We start from the raw sequence: 14867 nt of genomic DNA on the forward strand, positions 1-14867 counted from the left end.
AGGGGCAAAACTCAAATAAGGGGTCTCATGGCCCGCCCCATCAGCTGCCCTACCACGAGACAAGTCCCAGGTAGGACATATAGCCTGGCCTGCCACCCCCTAATTATGCCCCACAGTGAGACACACATCCTACCTGACACTTGTAGCTCTGTCGCATTCCTTGACGTTGTGTCTGAGGCAGCCCAATCTAAAAGAAAATGTCTCACGAGTTCAAGAAGTTTGCTTGAACTTGCAAGATGTTTTCTTTTAGATGGGGCTACCCTGGAGACAATGCCGAGGAACACGACGGAGCTACAAGTGTCAGGTAGGACGTGTGCCTCACGCCTTGCCCTGTCCTGCCCGACCTGCCACCTCCAAATTGCGCCCCACAGCGAGATACACATTCTACCTAGCACTAGTAGTTCTGTCGTGTTCCTTGGTATTGTGTCCAGGGCAGCCCATTCTAAAAAAAATAATCACGCGAGTTCGAGAAGTTTGATTAACTCGTGAGATGTTTTCTTTTACAATCAGCTTCTCTGGAAACAATGCGAAGAACGTAACAGAGCTATAAGTGTCAGGTAGGATGCGTATCTCATGGCCCAACACATCCCACCAGCCAGAAATGAGTCTCTGTGAGACTTGTCACAGCACCGCCGCTGCCTCATGGAGCAGGATTCTGCAAGACTTGTGCCATTGCATTCATGAATAGCAGCAGGACCCCACCTGTGCTGGTATGAGGAAGCTTGTGGCAGTCCTGCGGTTTGTGCATGGAACGACACAAGGAGTCCTGCAAGGCGGGAGTCTTGAGGCAGCTGCGGTGGGCCAGCCACTTGGTCGGTCCCTAGAACAGGGAGAGGAGGCAGAGGCCATGGGGCATCCAGTCCCATGCTTGCCACCTACTGCACCCCCAAAATAACTTCCTCCCCCGATAACAAGGCCAAGACCATATTTCAGGATTCAAAAAAATATAAGCCACTGCCTTATTTTTGGGAAAATATGGTAGTACTTACTATAAATTCCATAGTATTTTTTAAATATAAAAATGAAAAATGATTTTGGACCTTCTTAAACCATTTGAACATACAATTTTGAGGGCTCCAACACTAGTTTTTATAGAATAAAACAGACAGTAAAACATAACACTGTAAATGAAGAATCTACTCAAAGATTTTAAATATAACATAGCATAACAAAACCAGGAAAACTAAATGCTTTTATTCTGAAAAACGACTGTTAGGAAAAAAATATAAAACTGGATCCATTCAGAGTTACCCACATTATTATTCCAAACAGCACTTACGTTTTACAGATAAGAATGGTGTTACTGCGACAAAAGTAGCCTGTGTATTTTGCTCCTGCTAGGTAGGTCATCAACTTGAGATCGACTCTGTCAACATCCATAAAACCTGTCACAGCAATTATCTGGACAGAAATAAATGAAACAACTGTAAATATGTTGTTGTTTTTTTAAGTCACACTAACCTTTAACTAATTCAATATGTCTCAAAATAAGATGCAATTGCAACTCCCAGAATAGATTCAAGTTCCAGATTTTCTGTATATGGGCTGGAATGCAAGACATTCCTCTTCTTCTGCCTTAGTGAACTAGAACTGTATTAGAACTGCAGAAAAAACAATTGCTACCAACCTTCCTTCCATTTAGTACCTGTATACTACATGAGTCAAAATGGGGGCTGTGAAAATATCTACAGATACTTCACATCTGGGACATAAACTGTTTCAACTCCTACCCTCAAAAAGACGCTATAGACAACTGCATACTAGAACAACTAGACACAAGAACATTTTTTCCTGTCAAACTATTTCCAAAGTCCTCACTACTATTAATCTTCTCATGGTTCTTATCACCCGTCTCCTCCCACTTATGACTGCATGACTGTAACTTTGTTGCTTGTATCCTTACAATTTATATTGATTGCTTCCCAATATGATTTTGTTGCTTATTTTGTACCCTATGACAATCATTAAGTGTTGTACCTTATAATTCTTGATGAACATATCTTTTTCTTTTATGTACATTAAAAGCATATGCACCAAAGACAAATTCTTTGTGTGTCCAATCACACTTGGCCAATAAAGAATTCTATTCTATTCTATCATATCCTACTCTACTCTAAATAAGGCAATGGGTCCAGATGGCATCAACCCCAGAATTCTTAAAGAACTCAGATATGTGATTGCTGCCCCCCTGACTGATTTGTTTAACCAATCCCTTTTAACAGGATATGTTCCTGATGATTGGAGAATGGCCAATGTTGTGCCTATCCACAAGAAGAGAAGTAGAGAAGAAGCTAGTAAAAACAGGCCAGTTAGCTTGACATCAGTTGTAGTTAAAATGATGGAGACTCTACTCAAAAAAAGGATAAATCAGCACCTAAAAACCAATAACTTATTGGACCCAAACCAGCATGGCTTTACTGAAGGCAAATCATGTCAGACTAATCTCAACTGATTTCTTTGACTATGTCACAAAGGTGTTGGATGAAGGTGGTGCTGTGGACATTGCCTATATGGACTTCAGAAAAACGTTTGATACGGTTCCACATAAAGAACTGATAGATAAGTTAGTGAAGATTGGAATTAATCCTGGGATAGTTCAGTGGATTTGCAGCTGGCTGAAGCGTAGACATCAGAGGATTGTTGTTAATGGCGAGTGTTCTGAGCAGAGGCAGGTTACAAGCGGTGTGCCACAAGGGTCTGTTCTGGGTCCTATTCTTTTTCATATGTTTGTGAGTGACATAGGGGAAGGTTTGGTAGGGAAGGTTTGCCTATTTGCCAATGACTCTAAAGTGTGCAATAGGGTTGATATTCCTGAAGGTGTCTGTAATATGGTAAACGATTTAGCTTTACTAGATAAATGGTCAAAGCAATGGAAACTGCAGTTTAATGTTTCCAAATGTAAAATAATGCACTTGGGCAAAAGGAATCCTCAATCTGAGTATTGTATTGGCAGTTCTCTGCTAGCAAAAACTTCAGAAGAGAAGGATTTAGGGATAGTGATTTCTGACAGTCTCAAAATGAGTGAACAGTACAGTCAGGTGGTAGGGAAAGCAAGCAGAATGCTTGGCTGCATAGCTAAAGGTATAACAAGAAGGAAGAGGGAGATTTGATCCCGCTGTATAGAGCGCTGGTAAGACCCCATTTGGAATACTGTGTTCAGTTCTGGAGACCTCACCTACAAAAAGATATTGACAAAATTGAACGGCTCCAAAGACGGGCTACAAGAATGGTGGAAGGTCTTAAGCATAAAACATACCAGGAAAGACTTCATGAACTCAATCTGTATAGTCTGGAGGACAGAAGGAAAAGGGGGGACATGATCGAAACATTTAAATATATTAAAGGGTTAAATAAGGTCCAGGAGGAAAGTGTTTTAATAGGAAAGTTGACACAAGAACCAGGGGGCACAATCTGAGGTTAGTTGGGGGAAAGATCAAAAGCAACATGAGAAAATATTATTTTACTGAAAGAGTAGTAGATCCTTGGAACAAACTTCCAGCAGACATGGTAGATAAATCCACAGTAACTGAATTTAAACATGCCTGGGATAAACATATATCCATCCTAAGATAAAATACAGAAAATAGTATAAGGGCAGACTAGATGGACCATGAGGTCTTTTTCTGCCGTCAGACTTCTATGTTTCTATGTTTCTATCACTTAGTGATGGGCATTCCCAGTGGCAATTCCCATCACTAGGCAAGAATTAGCTGCAGTTATTACTTGAGTCCAACATATTAATAACTGAAAATGGCTACATTTTAGCATCGTCCAGCCCCCAAATATCAATAGCAGTTCCACACCATCTCTTAATCACCCAACTATTCTCAAATTCTCCTGAATTGCCATTTTTCAGGCAGATTTATGATATCTGGGGAGGGGCATTTGTACAGCTTTAAAGCTGTGAGTAACAGTAGGAGAACCATAGGAGGCAAACCTGCAAAATTGTGTTACCTGTGTTCATTTTTCTAAAAATGATGGAGCACTATGTATTTACTCATTTTTGAGCTCTAAATAATAACAGCAGTCGTTTCAAAACAAAAACTTAAGGCTTTTAAGCTTCCTTACGTGATGAGAACATGGTTTTCCTCCGGGTGGAAATGCTACGGGAAAATGAAGAGCTCGATGGGGTGGCACCATTTTCTTCTTTCTTAACACAGATTTCAACCAGTGGACAGTAATGCATCTTTTCCTTTCTTTCAAAGCCTACAATATTCACATGTTCAGTAGAACATTGTTACTATAGGTTTTAATTTACCACATTTTATAAGTACTACATAAACATATTTTTGAAAAGGTGAACAAAATGCATTCTTGGTGTATTACGTTTTTAGTTACAACTTTTAAATTAATGCTGAGGTCTGAAAGTTTAGATATGTATGCTATACAGTGTTCCCTCGATTTTTGCGGGTTCGAACTTCGCGGAACGTCTATACCACGGTTTTTCAAAAATATTAATTAAAAAATACTTTACGGTTTTCCCCCCCTATACCACGGTTTTTCCCGCCCGATGATGTCATATGTCATTGCCAAACTTTCATCTGCCTTTAAAAAACATTTTTTTTAATAAACTTTAATAAATAAACATGGTGAGTAATAATCTAAATGGTTGCTAAGGGAATGTGAAATTGTAAATTTAGGAGTTTAAAGTGTTAAGGGAAGGCTTGGGATACTGTTCATAGCCAAAAATAGTGTATTTACTTCCGCATCTCTACTTCGCGGAAATTCAACTTTCGCGGGTAGTCTCGGAACGCATCTCCCGCAAAAATCGAGGGAACACTGTAGTACAAACAACACCAAACGTTGTATGGCATTTACTTCTTAAATTTATCTCTTGACTTAGGCAGTATGATGTCTTCTATTTTTTCTCCATAATAACAACCAGTAGATAAACCGAATTGAGAAAAAGCAACTACCTTCTTCACCAAATGCTGTCACTAAATTTCTTAGTTGTCATTTGTCACCTTGAACATTACACTATTATTTATTTATTTAAATTTATATGGCTGCCTATTCACCCATGGCAACTTAAGGGAGCTTACAGAATAAAACCACATTTAAAGCAATAGAAACTAACAAAAATAATCAAAAATTAATGTAGTACAACATAGCAAAGTCACACACACCCTGTCCCGGCAACAGCAGATCACATGAGCCATTTAATGGGCTCCATCCTGCTTTGCATTAACAGGCCCACAGGCAGAAGCAGGTCTTCACCTCCTTCTGGAAGAGTACAACAGCGGGGCCATTCTAATCTCTGGGGGAATGATGTACCAGAGAGAGGGAGCCACCACAGAGAAGGCCCTTCTTCTGGGTCCCACCAGGTGTCTCTCCCTTCGGGATGGGACTCGCAACATTCCCTGCCTTTCCACTCTGATGGGTTGGGTAGATGTGGCCAGCAACAGGTGGTCCCTCAGATAGGGACCTGTAAACTTGTAAGCCTCCTAGAATTATTGAGTTGGGCTGTAGAATTTGAATGACTACATTTCAAAAACTTCTATTATTAATGTTTTGTATTGTGAGATAATATAGAGAAAGAAACCCATTTCTGCGACTGATAATAAAACTAGAAAGAGTTTTCAGACTTTTACCTTAACTAGAAATGATATATGGCGTTGTCATACCTGTGCATACATATTACTAAGTTGACTTTCACAAAGAAGATGTGTACATCGGCTTGTAAGTGTAGCATCAATTGTACCACCATAAATCTGGATCACCTAAAATAAAAATTAATAAAACTGAAAAGACATGTCAGTGTAACATAATAAAGAAATATTTGAAGTTATCCAGTCAACGGGGGGGAAATCTAAACGAATGGTGAAATACTGCATCTTTTGGTAAAAACAAGTATGGATACTATTTTGGATAATGCTAAACACATTTTATTATAAATCATTTTTTACAAAGAACTGGAAAAGGTGCAAAAAAGGGCAACAAGTATGATAAAGGAAATGGAGCATCTCCCTTATGAAACCAGGTTGCAACGCCTTGGTCTCTTCAGCCTTGAAAGACGGCATTTAAGGGGTGACTTGATCGAAGTGTATAAAATCATGCATGGGATAGAAAAAGTGGATAGAGAAAAATTCTCTATCCAAAAATTCTTTTCTCTGTCACACAATCCTAGGACAAGAGCCACTCCCAAAAGCTCATAGGTAAGAAAGTGAGGACAAATAAAGGGAAATATTTCTTCAAGCAGAGGGTCGTTGGTTTATAGAATTCACTTCCAGAAGAGGTCGTGACAGCTGTCAGTCTTGATAGATTCAATGCAGGATTAGACAGATTCATGGATGCCAAGTATATCAGTGGTTATTGAAACGGATGTTCATGTGCTGCCTCTATGTTGGTTGAGGCAGGCAGAATTCCATTGAGTACCATTTGCTGAGGGTCAAGGGAAAGGGAGGGTTTTTGCCTTCTCTTTCTGCTTAAGATCCTCATGTACAATTGGTGGGCCATTATGTGACAAAGAATGCTGGATTCGATGGGCTCTGGCCTGATTCAGCATGGCTCTTCTTGTGTTCTAAAGAAATTACTGCAAATTTATTTTTAAAAATAGGTTAATTTGAATGTACTTAGAAATTCTGAATGGAAAAATATTCAGAAATGGAACTGATATTCACCCTTTTCCAAGTTGCCAACAGATGTTTATCAGGCATCTGTTCAGGATAGTCAGCAATTGCAAAGACACAACCCAGTAAGAAACATTCTCCAGGAACTGAAAAAAAATAATACAGTTGAAATTAATCTAAAACATCTTTTTCTCTTGAATTATAATTAATGCAATCATCTACAATGGCATATACATTTAAAACTTGGTTCTTCTGAAACCGATCAATACTAAAATGCAGGTGCCTGGCCTTGTCTTTCAAATGCAGCAAGAGATCTTCTTGCTAAGTTTGTGCAAAGCATTTGAATTCCCAAATAGCCATTTTATAGATTCCAAGATTGAAGGTTCAACCTTGAGAACAAATTACATTCATTTTGCTCTATATTTTGACCAATATTATCTCAAGGTTCCAAAAATCCCAACAGCAATAAGACTCCTGCCTTGTGATTTGCACATTGCATCCCTGTCATCCACTAGCTTAGTAGACAGCCACGGAAACCAGTTATGTCCATATAGTTGTTAATTTAGAATGAAACGGGAAATGTGGGAATGGATTGTTGAAAAAGGAGTCGCATGAGGCAGAAGTTAAGCATGTCTACCTGTCTAATAACTGCTATAAGAAAATTGCAATCCATGCAAATGTGTGGGCTGAATGTTTTGAGAGGACAAGATTTGACAAATATACCCTATATTAAAAGAAAGCTGACACAGAAGTAAACATACTGGATTCAAGTACTAACTGAATTCAAAATTTAACCATTATATTTGAGATATCACTATTTGAAGCACAATGAAACTGAGTAATTTGGTTTTCTTCTAGTGTTTCTAATATGAAGTTAGGTAGGCCAGAAATCCGTTTCTAGCTTAATCCAATTGATGATACTTCAAATAACTGAACAGGGGTCCAAAAGTCCTAAGAGCAATCTTTTAACCATTTTACAAGAACTTTCTCAGGACAGAATAGGCGTTGGACTCTTATCTGAACGCCTCTTCTCATACGCTGAACAGGTACAGCAGTCACATGGGTTGCTCGCTGTCCAATCCGCTTAGGACTGAGCCTTGTCTTTTAAAAGATTGCTGGATCCGCCCCTTCCCAAAATTCACGAATCCGTAGACTTGGCTCGATAGTGGTGGCTCAAAGATGCTCTACTCTCATGAATGAAGATAAAGTTTAGAAAAACACAAACAGGTAGTCAGATAAGACATAGGGAGGGAAGTGAGTGCTGTACCCATTCAGCATACGAGAAGAGGCATTCAGGTAAGAGTCCAATGCCTATTCTCCATACTGAAGGAGCGGGTCCAGCAGTCATGTGGGACATACCCAGGAGATGTGTCCATAGGGAGGAATTAGTTTAGGTGTCATGGGGAATAACAGATTGAAGGACTCTTCTGCCAAAAGCTGCATCTGCTGAGGCATAAGCCAATTTTATAATCACATGTGAAGGAATTAGGGGAGGCTCAAGTGGCCGCTTTGCAGACCTCTTCCAGGGGGGCTTGAGTGGCCCAAGCCGCTGATGTGACTGCGCTCCATGTAGAATGTGCAGTAATACCTCTTGGCACGCTAAGGGAGGCGGATTCACATGCTTTGGTTATTGCGCCTTGTATCCAATGGCCTAACACAGTGGATGGAAATTTGGATCCCAGGGATCTGGGGTGGTACGCCACAAACAAGGCTTCAGACCCACAAAAGGTCTTGGTCCGTTGGATATAAATACGCAGCACTCTGGTGAGGTCTAATGTGTGCCATCTGATGGAAAGAGGATGGTTCGGGTTTGAGCAGAAAGAAGGTAAGATGATGTTTTGGGATCTGTGAAACGTGGAACTGACCTTAGAAATGTAGGGTCCAGGCAGGGGACTACTATGTCTTGGTGGAACTGGCATAGGTCTTGGCGGATGGAAAGTGCCGCCAGTTCAGAAATGCATCTGGCTGAAGTGATTGCCACGAGGAAGGCTACCTTGAACGACAAGTGATGGAAGGAGGCTGATGTCAATGGTTCGTATAGAGTGTGCGTAAGAGAATTCAGGACTCGAGGTAAGTCCCAGGTGGGGTATCTGAGGACGGTGGGAGGTCTGAGGTGTGAGATGCTTTTCAATAATTCTTGGATTTCAGGAGTGGTTGTCTGCGAGGTCCCGCGAGGACTGAAGATAAAGCTGCCAGATGCCTACAGATGGTAACAGTGTTCTCTCTAAATTTTTTTGGGGGTGAGCGGAAAAGTATAGTGTCTGAGCGACAGTCCCTTCGGGACTGGGCGGCACAGAAATAATAATAAAATTTCCCTCTCGGCTTCTGGGCAGGTTTGGAAAACTCTGAATTGATGATGATTTTTAAGTGAGCGATTGCTCACTGCTCAGCTTAGAGGGAACTATGGATGGTATTGACTGACAGGCCTTGATGGAAACCTCTCATGAAGAAGGCCACAATCCTATGGATGGGAATGCAGATGGTAGAGAGATTCTCCTGCGTACACCACTGGCAGAATCTAGACCAGGTATAGTTGTATATCCTGTTAGTGGAGATTCTTCTGGATTTTAACATCACCTCAATGGTGTCTGGGTCATAGCCTCAAAGGTCTAGATCGTGCCAGATAACTGCCAAGCAGTGAAGTGGAATCATTCCGGGTCTGGATGGTAAGAGGCCCCCTGCTGCAGCATATAGTCACCAGGGGGCCTGGACGGAGAGGTGTTGAAGGTCCACAAGCCAGGGACGGTGTGGCCAGTGTGGAGCTACTATTATCACCTGGGCCTCTTCGAGGATGATCTTGTGGATCACGTCCGGGATTATTGGTATCGGGGGGAAGGCATAGAGTAGACCCCGAGGCCAGGGAGTTCTGAGAGTGTTTGTCACTTCCGCTCCCGGGGACAGGAACCTGGAGTAGAACTGAGGGAGTTGTGAGTTGGCGAGACGCAAACAGGTCTAGCGATGGACGACCGAACTTGAGGCAGATCTGATGGAATAGGTCCGGATGGAGACTCCACTCTCTTGGGTCCAGAGTTGACTGGGAGAGCCAGTCCACCTGAAGATTGAGGACTCCTGAAATATGGTCAGCTGATAGGGATTGGAGATGTCTCTCCGCCCAGAGACCTAGCTTTAGTGCTTCACGCATCAGGGCTTTGGACCGGGTGCCCCCATCGGCAGATGTGGCTCTTGGTGGCCATGTTGTCTGTTAGGATCAAGACTTGTTGGTTCCTGATATGTTGTCTGAATTCCTTGAGAGCTAGGAACACTGCTCTCAGTTCTAACCAATTGACTGGCCAGGAGACCTCCTCCACTGACCACGTGCCCTGGGCTAATAGGCCTGAAGTGTGGGCTCCCCAGCCCATCAGGCTGTCATCCGTGGTGATGGTGAACTGGTCTGGTAGCCTGAAGAGGAACCCCTTGTCCAGGGCGGAGGAGAGCTACGAGAGAGATCTCAGAACGGTGAGAGGAACAGTGATGATGCATGCCAGGTTGCTGTTTCCCGACCTTTGGAAGGGCAACAGAAGCCATTGGAGGTCTCTGGCGTGCCCATGGGATGACTCCAATGCAGGATACCATTTTTCACAGGAGGGAAAAAAGAGTGACAATAGGTACTTTCTTTTGTAGTTTAACTTGGGAGAAAAGCTCCCTGATTCTGGTTTTCCTTTCGGGAGAGAGGAAAACCTTTAATTGACCCAGGTGTTGGACAGTAGTGGAGGGATAGAGATGACTTTTCTTCAGATTAATACAAAACCCATGTTCCTGTAGGATTGACATGGAGGAGTGAAGATCTGAGATGATGCCCTGTTTGGAAGGGCCGTGAATTAATATATCATCCAAATAGCATAATATATGGATGGGGGAAGCTCGAATGTGAGCTGCTAAGGATCCCAGGAGCTTAGTAAAGACTCGTGGGGCTGAAGATAGACCAAAGGGCATGGCCCTGTATTTATAGTGCCTGCCCTGGAAGGCAAAGCGGAGGAATTGCCTGTGACTCTTGATGATTGGGATGTGGAGATAGGCCTTCATGAGATCAAGGGAAGTCATGAAATCTCCTGGGTGGATGGATGCTAATTGGACGATAGGGAATGTGTCTTAAATTTTCTGTACCTTATGTAATGATTTAGACGCTTAAAGTCCAGGATGGCTCTCCGTCCTCCGGAGGTCTTAGGGACCACGAAGAGGATGGAGTAGAAACCTAGGCCTCTTTGAGAGAATGGGACTGGCTGAATTGCTTTAATGGATAGAAGGTGATGGATGGCTTCCTCCTTCCGGAGGCGGGAGGCAGGGTATCTAGGAGTTGGGCATTAAATGAAATGTTTAGGAGGCATGGAAATGAATTCCAATTGGAGCCCCCATTCGATGGTAGAGAGGACCCAAGAGTCCTTGCAGGACTGGCACCAAGCCACCGAAAACTAGGACAGGCACCCCCCAATGTGGATAAAAGTCAAATTACCATCTGATTTTTTTCGACGATTTTGAGGAGGAACCTCTCTGGTAACGGGAACCCCTGCCCCTGGGAGCTCTATCTGACTGGGAACGAAATTGAAACTGACCTGAGCTTCTCTGGAAGGCAAAACCTTGGTCTTGTTTTGCAGCCAGGGTGCCGAAAGGACTGCTGCGTTTTGGTTGCCTTCTGAGTAGTGGGTCCCAGGATTTTCTTTTTATCTGTAGTTACAGTAAGTAGTGAATCAAGCAAGTCAACAAACAGATTTTTGCGCTTAAGGGGGCTCATGGGGAGCTGCCACTTCTGCCTGACTCCCGCTTGCCAGGGTCAAAGCCAAAGGAGTCTTCTAGCCACTGTTGAGGCAGCTACCGATTTTGCTGCAAACCTGGAAGATTTCAGCATGGCATCTGCCACGTATTGGGCCACTGCAAAAACCTTGTTTAGATCCTGTTGACCAACTAGATCATCAGGGGGAATGTGCTGTTGAAGCTGTTGAAGCCAGAGCAGCATGGCTCTAGTCAACAAGGACGCTGCAGCTGCGCATTTTATAGGTGTTGGCGAAGAAGCATTTCTTGAGCATTTGCTTCAGACATTTGTCTTCCGGTTTTAGGACTTCCTCTGCCTCGCCAGGCATGGCCACTAGTGAATGGAGGATTATTACTGGTTCATCTAATTGGGAAAAGAGAAGAAGCTCTTCATAACACAGTGAGACTTTATATAATCTCTTATCCTTAGAAGTGGGATTAGAGCCCAAGGTTGGATGGTCCCACTGTTTAAGCAGTGCATCTTTAAATAGTTTTGTCATAGGGATGATTTCTGTGTCTTCCTGCTGCTCCATGAAGAAGGGGAGGTTTTCTTCTTGGGGAGCGGAAGTGGATGGAGTTGGTTGGTCCTGACCAGTGAGGCCTGTGGACACTCTAGCCTTGCATAATAAGGATTTGAACAATTGAAATGGAAAATGGTGGCGGATGAAGGGGTCTTGATTTGAGATTCCTCATCCTTCGAGAGGCCTTGGAACAGATCATCCCTATCATCTGGATCCTCGTCATCCTCATTGTCCTCCTGCGAAGATTCGGACTCTGGTTCTTGAGCGGGAGCCCTGTAGGCTGAGAAAGAGCTCAGGGCCTAGCAGCGCATAGCTGAACATGAGGATGAGAAGGCACATTGATGGCCATGAATTTGGCATCAATGACTTGGGACAAGACTGAAAGCATGGATTACAGTTCAGGAGGTAGGTTAGTAAGAGATGCAGGGAGATCTGGGGTTACCCTATGAGCCTGGGCTGGACCTGGCTCTGGAAGATCTTCCATATTGATCTCTGATTCTTCTGGACCTAAACCCTAGAGATTAGGCTGGGGCCTATTTAGGTTAGGCTCATCCAGGGAGAAGACTAGGTCACCTGGGGAAGGCAGATCAGGGGTATCTGCGGGTTCAGGTGAGCTAATATGTACTTGGGCCTGAACTCTCAAGTGCTTAGCTGACTGTTCATGAATCTTTTGGAGAGTTTTGTCCTATCTCTTCTCAGCTCTAGTGGGCCTAGCCACAGAGGGAACTCCAAGAGAGCCGGACGTCTGAGGAATGGGTTCAATTTCATCCCCAGAAGGTCTAACTTCCTGATGCCTTTTGCTAGCAGCACCTTTCTTGGAAATGGTAGATGCCATGGCCTGAGAAATTACAGGATCAAGGGCTGAGCCAACTAAGGAGAAGCTTAATAAAATAGAAAATAATTCCCAAGAAGAAGAGGCCCAAGCTCCTTGGCCCAGAAGCGTTTGCCAACCAAAGACAATTTGGACAATTCCAAAGTTCGTGCCAATGATCACAGACAGGCTAGGCCTCTGTTACTTCAAGCCACGAGGACTGAGAGGCCTAGCAGTTGAGTAATAGCCTGAGCGTCTCACAGCAAACTCAAGGCCAGCGGTCGACTGTTTGGCACCAAACGGCTTTTGCGTGGGCGAGCCGCTAGTGCCGGATTTTAAAGGGCGCTGAGGGCCGTTGCGCCAGAAACTCCGATGGAGGGTCAGACTAAGTCCAGGAGAGGGAACAAGAGCCCTTGTTTCGAGTCCCACTCCGCAAGGGGAACCCCTCCCAGCTGGGTAGATTTACCATAAATACAGCCAGTGGCGGCATGGCCAAAGCAATTGTGCAATCCATGTTAAATAAACCGTGCCAGGGTTTCTCCGAACTGGAGCCGAGCCCAGGAGGACTGGCTCAAACAAACTAACAGTTTCTAAGCAAATAGGGGGGGGGGGGGGCTGGGAAACCAAGGAACTAAAATCTTTAACCTATCAATTTGCAGGGAAAGACGAAGAAGGGAAGGTGTTTGGAGAGGAGCTGAACCACCACACGTCCTGCCGGTAGGAGGACCCAGCAAATTCTGGGAAGGGGCGGATCCAGCAATCTTTTAAAAGACAAGGCTTGGTCCTAAGTGGATTGGACAGCGAGCAACCCATGTGACTACTGGACCCGCTCCTTCAGTACGGAGAAGCTATCCTTGATATCCTTGGTTCCTCATATATAATGGCTTACAACACAGCCTTTCTAGAACTGTCCTGCTCACCTACCAACATGGCTTCCTTCTTTCAGAAATCCATTGAAAGGGGAAAGGCTTGCCTTGCTGACAGCTGTTTATACTGATCACGAATACTGTGCGCGCTAATATATTCCTATCCAGTTTACTCCGGCTGATTTACTACTAACCAATAAAAATCTTTTTTTTCTTCTCATTTTAAACAATTTTGCCTCATTGTGAAAAAACAAAATAGATTAACCACTAATCTATCTCACAGGATTGATCTTTGGGGGGAAATGGGAGGGAACACTAAGCACCCCACCTTTAAATCCTGTACGACAGTCAGGATGCGTATAACTAATTAACCTACTTTCTATAGATGGGTCGTGTCCAAACAGTTGATACTGCTGCAGTTGTTGCTGCTGGGGATTCTGTGGGGCCTGGATTGGAAGTTGATGATGTAGTGTCTGAGATATTGAGGTCAAGTGTTGTGGGGCCTGATTTTGCATTTGCATCTGCATCTGCTGCTGCTGCTGCTGCTGCATTTGTTGTAAGTGCTGCTGCTGGAGTTGTTGCTGCTGGAGTTGCTGTTGCTGCTGCTGCTGTAACTGGTGGAGGTTTTGTTGCTGAAGCTGCAATTGCTGCTGCCGCTGCTGCTGCTGCTGCTGCAGGTGCTGCTGTTGCAATCGATGCAATTGCTGCTGTTTAAATGGCGAGGGTTGTGGGGGGCGGTGCATTTGTTGCTGGGAGTGTACCAGTTGGGAAGGGAAGGGAAGCTGCTGCGGCTGCGGCTGCTGCTGCGGCTGCTGCTGCGGCTGCTGCGGAAACTGGTGCTGATGGACTTGTTGCTGTTGGGCAAACTGATGCTGCTGCTGTGGGAAAGGCGGTTGGGGGATTTGAGCCTGTGGCGGCTGCGATTGTTGCTGCAGCTGCAGGAGCTGCTGGGCTTGGAGATGCAAGAGATGGTGATGCTGCTGCTGCTGCTGCTGCGGTGGTTGCTGCGGTGGTTGCTGAGGCTGGTGATGCTGAGGTGGAAGCGGCTGCACCAAACGCGCTTCTGGGGCCAGTTTGACCTGGCTAAGCAGGACTGCACTGGGATGCCCCTGCTGGCTGTGGTTTATCTGTGGCTCCAAAGTTTTTGTGGGTGCTGAAAGTGACTGCAAGATCTAGAAAATAACAAAGGCTTTATTATAGTTATAGTTCTATTTCCCCCCCCTAATATATCTCCCAGGTAATAGCTGCCAGGATTATTCAGAACGAATCGAATAATAAAAACATAAAAACAGTGAGAATGAATTAAATATATTTTAAGAACATTGAAAGCAAAATGAAAGTAAATACTCTAGCA

General features: G+C 43.9%; 1 protein-coding gene across 3 annotated transcripts in view; it reads right to left on the bottom strand.

The window, feature by feature from the left end:
- PAXIP1 (PAX interacting protein 1) overlaps window positions 1-14867 on the bottom strand; it is a 53155-nt gene that overhangs the window by 20915 nt on the left and 17373 nt on the right. For all 3 annotated transcript variants that reach the window (XM_070766895.1, XM_070766896.1, XM_070766897.1), the window contains exons 7-11: window positions 13890-14685; window positions 6621-6715; window positions 5625-5720; window positions 4069-4206; window positions 1280-1401 (exon numbers count right to left, since the gene is read on the bottom strand). In XM_070766895.1, the coding sequence (XP_070622996.1) occupies window positions 1280-1401; window positions 4069-4206; window positions 5625-5720; window positions 6621-6715; window positions 13890-14685 (1247 nt within the window). The remainder of the gene's footprint in view (window positions 1-1279; window positions 1402-4068; window positions 4207-5624; window positions 5721-6620; window positions 6716-13889; window positions 14686-14867) is intronic.

The sequence above is a fragment of the Erythrolamprus reginae genome, chromosome Z, assembly GCF_031021105.1.
Source record: "Erythrolamprus reginae isolate rEryReg1 chromosome Z, rEryReg1.hap1, whole genome shotgun sequence".
NCBI lineage: Eukaryota > Metazoa > Chordata > Lepidosauria > Squamata > Dipsadidae > Erythrolamprus > Erythrolamprus reginae.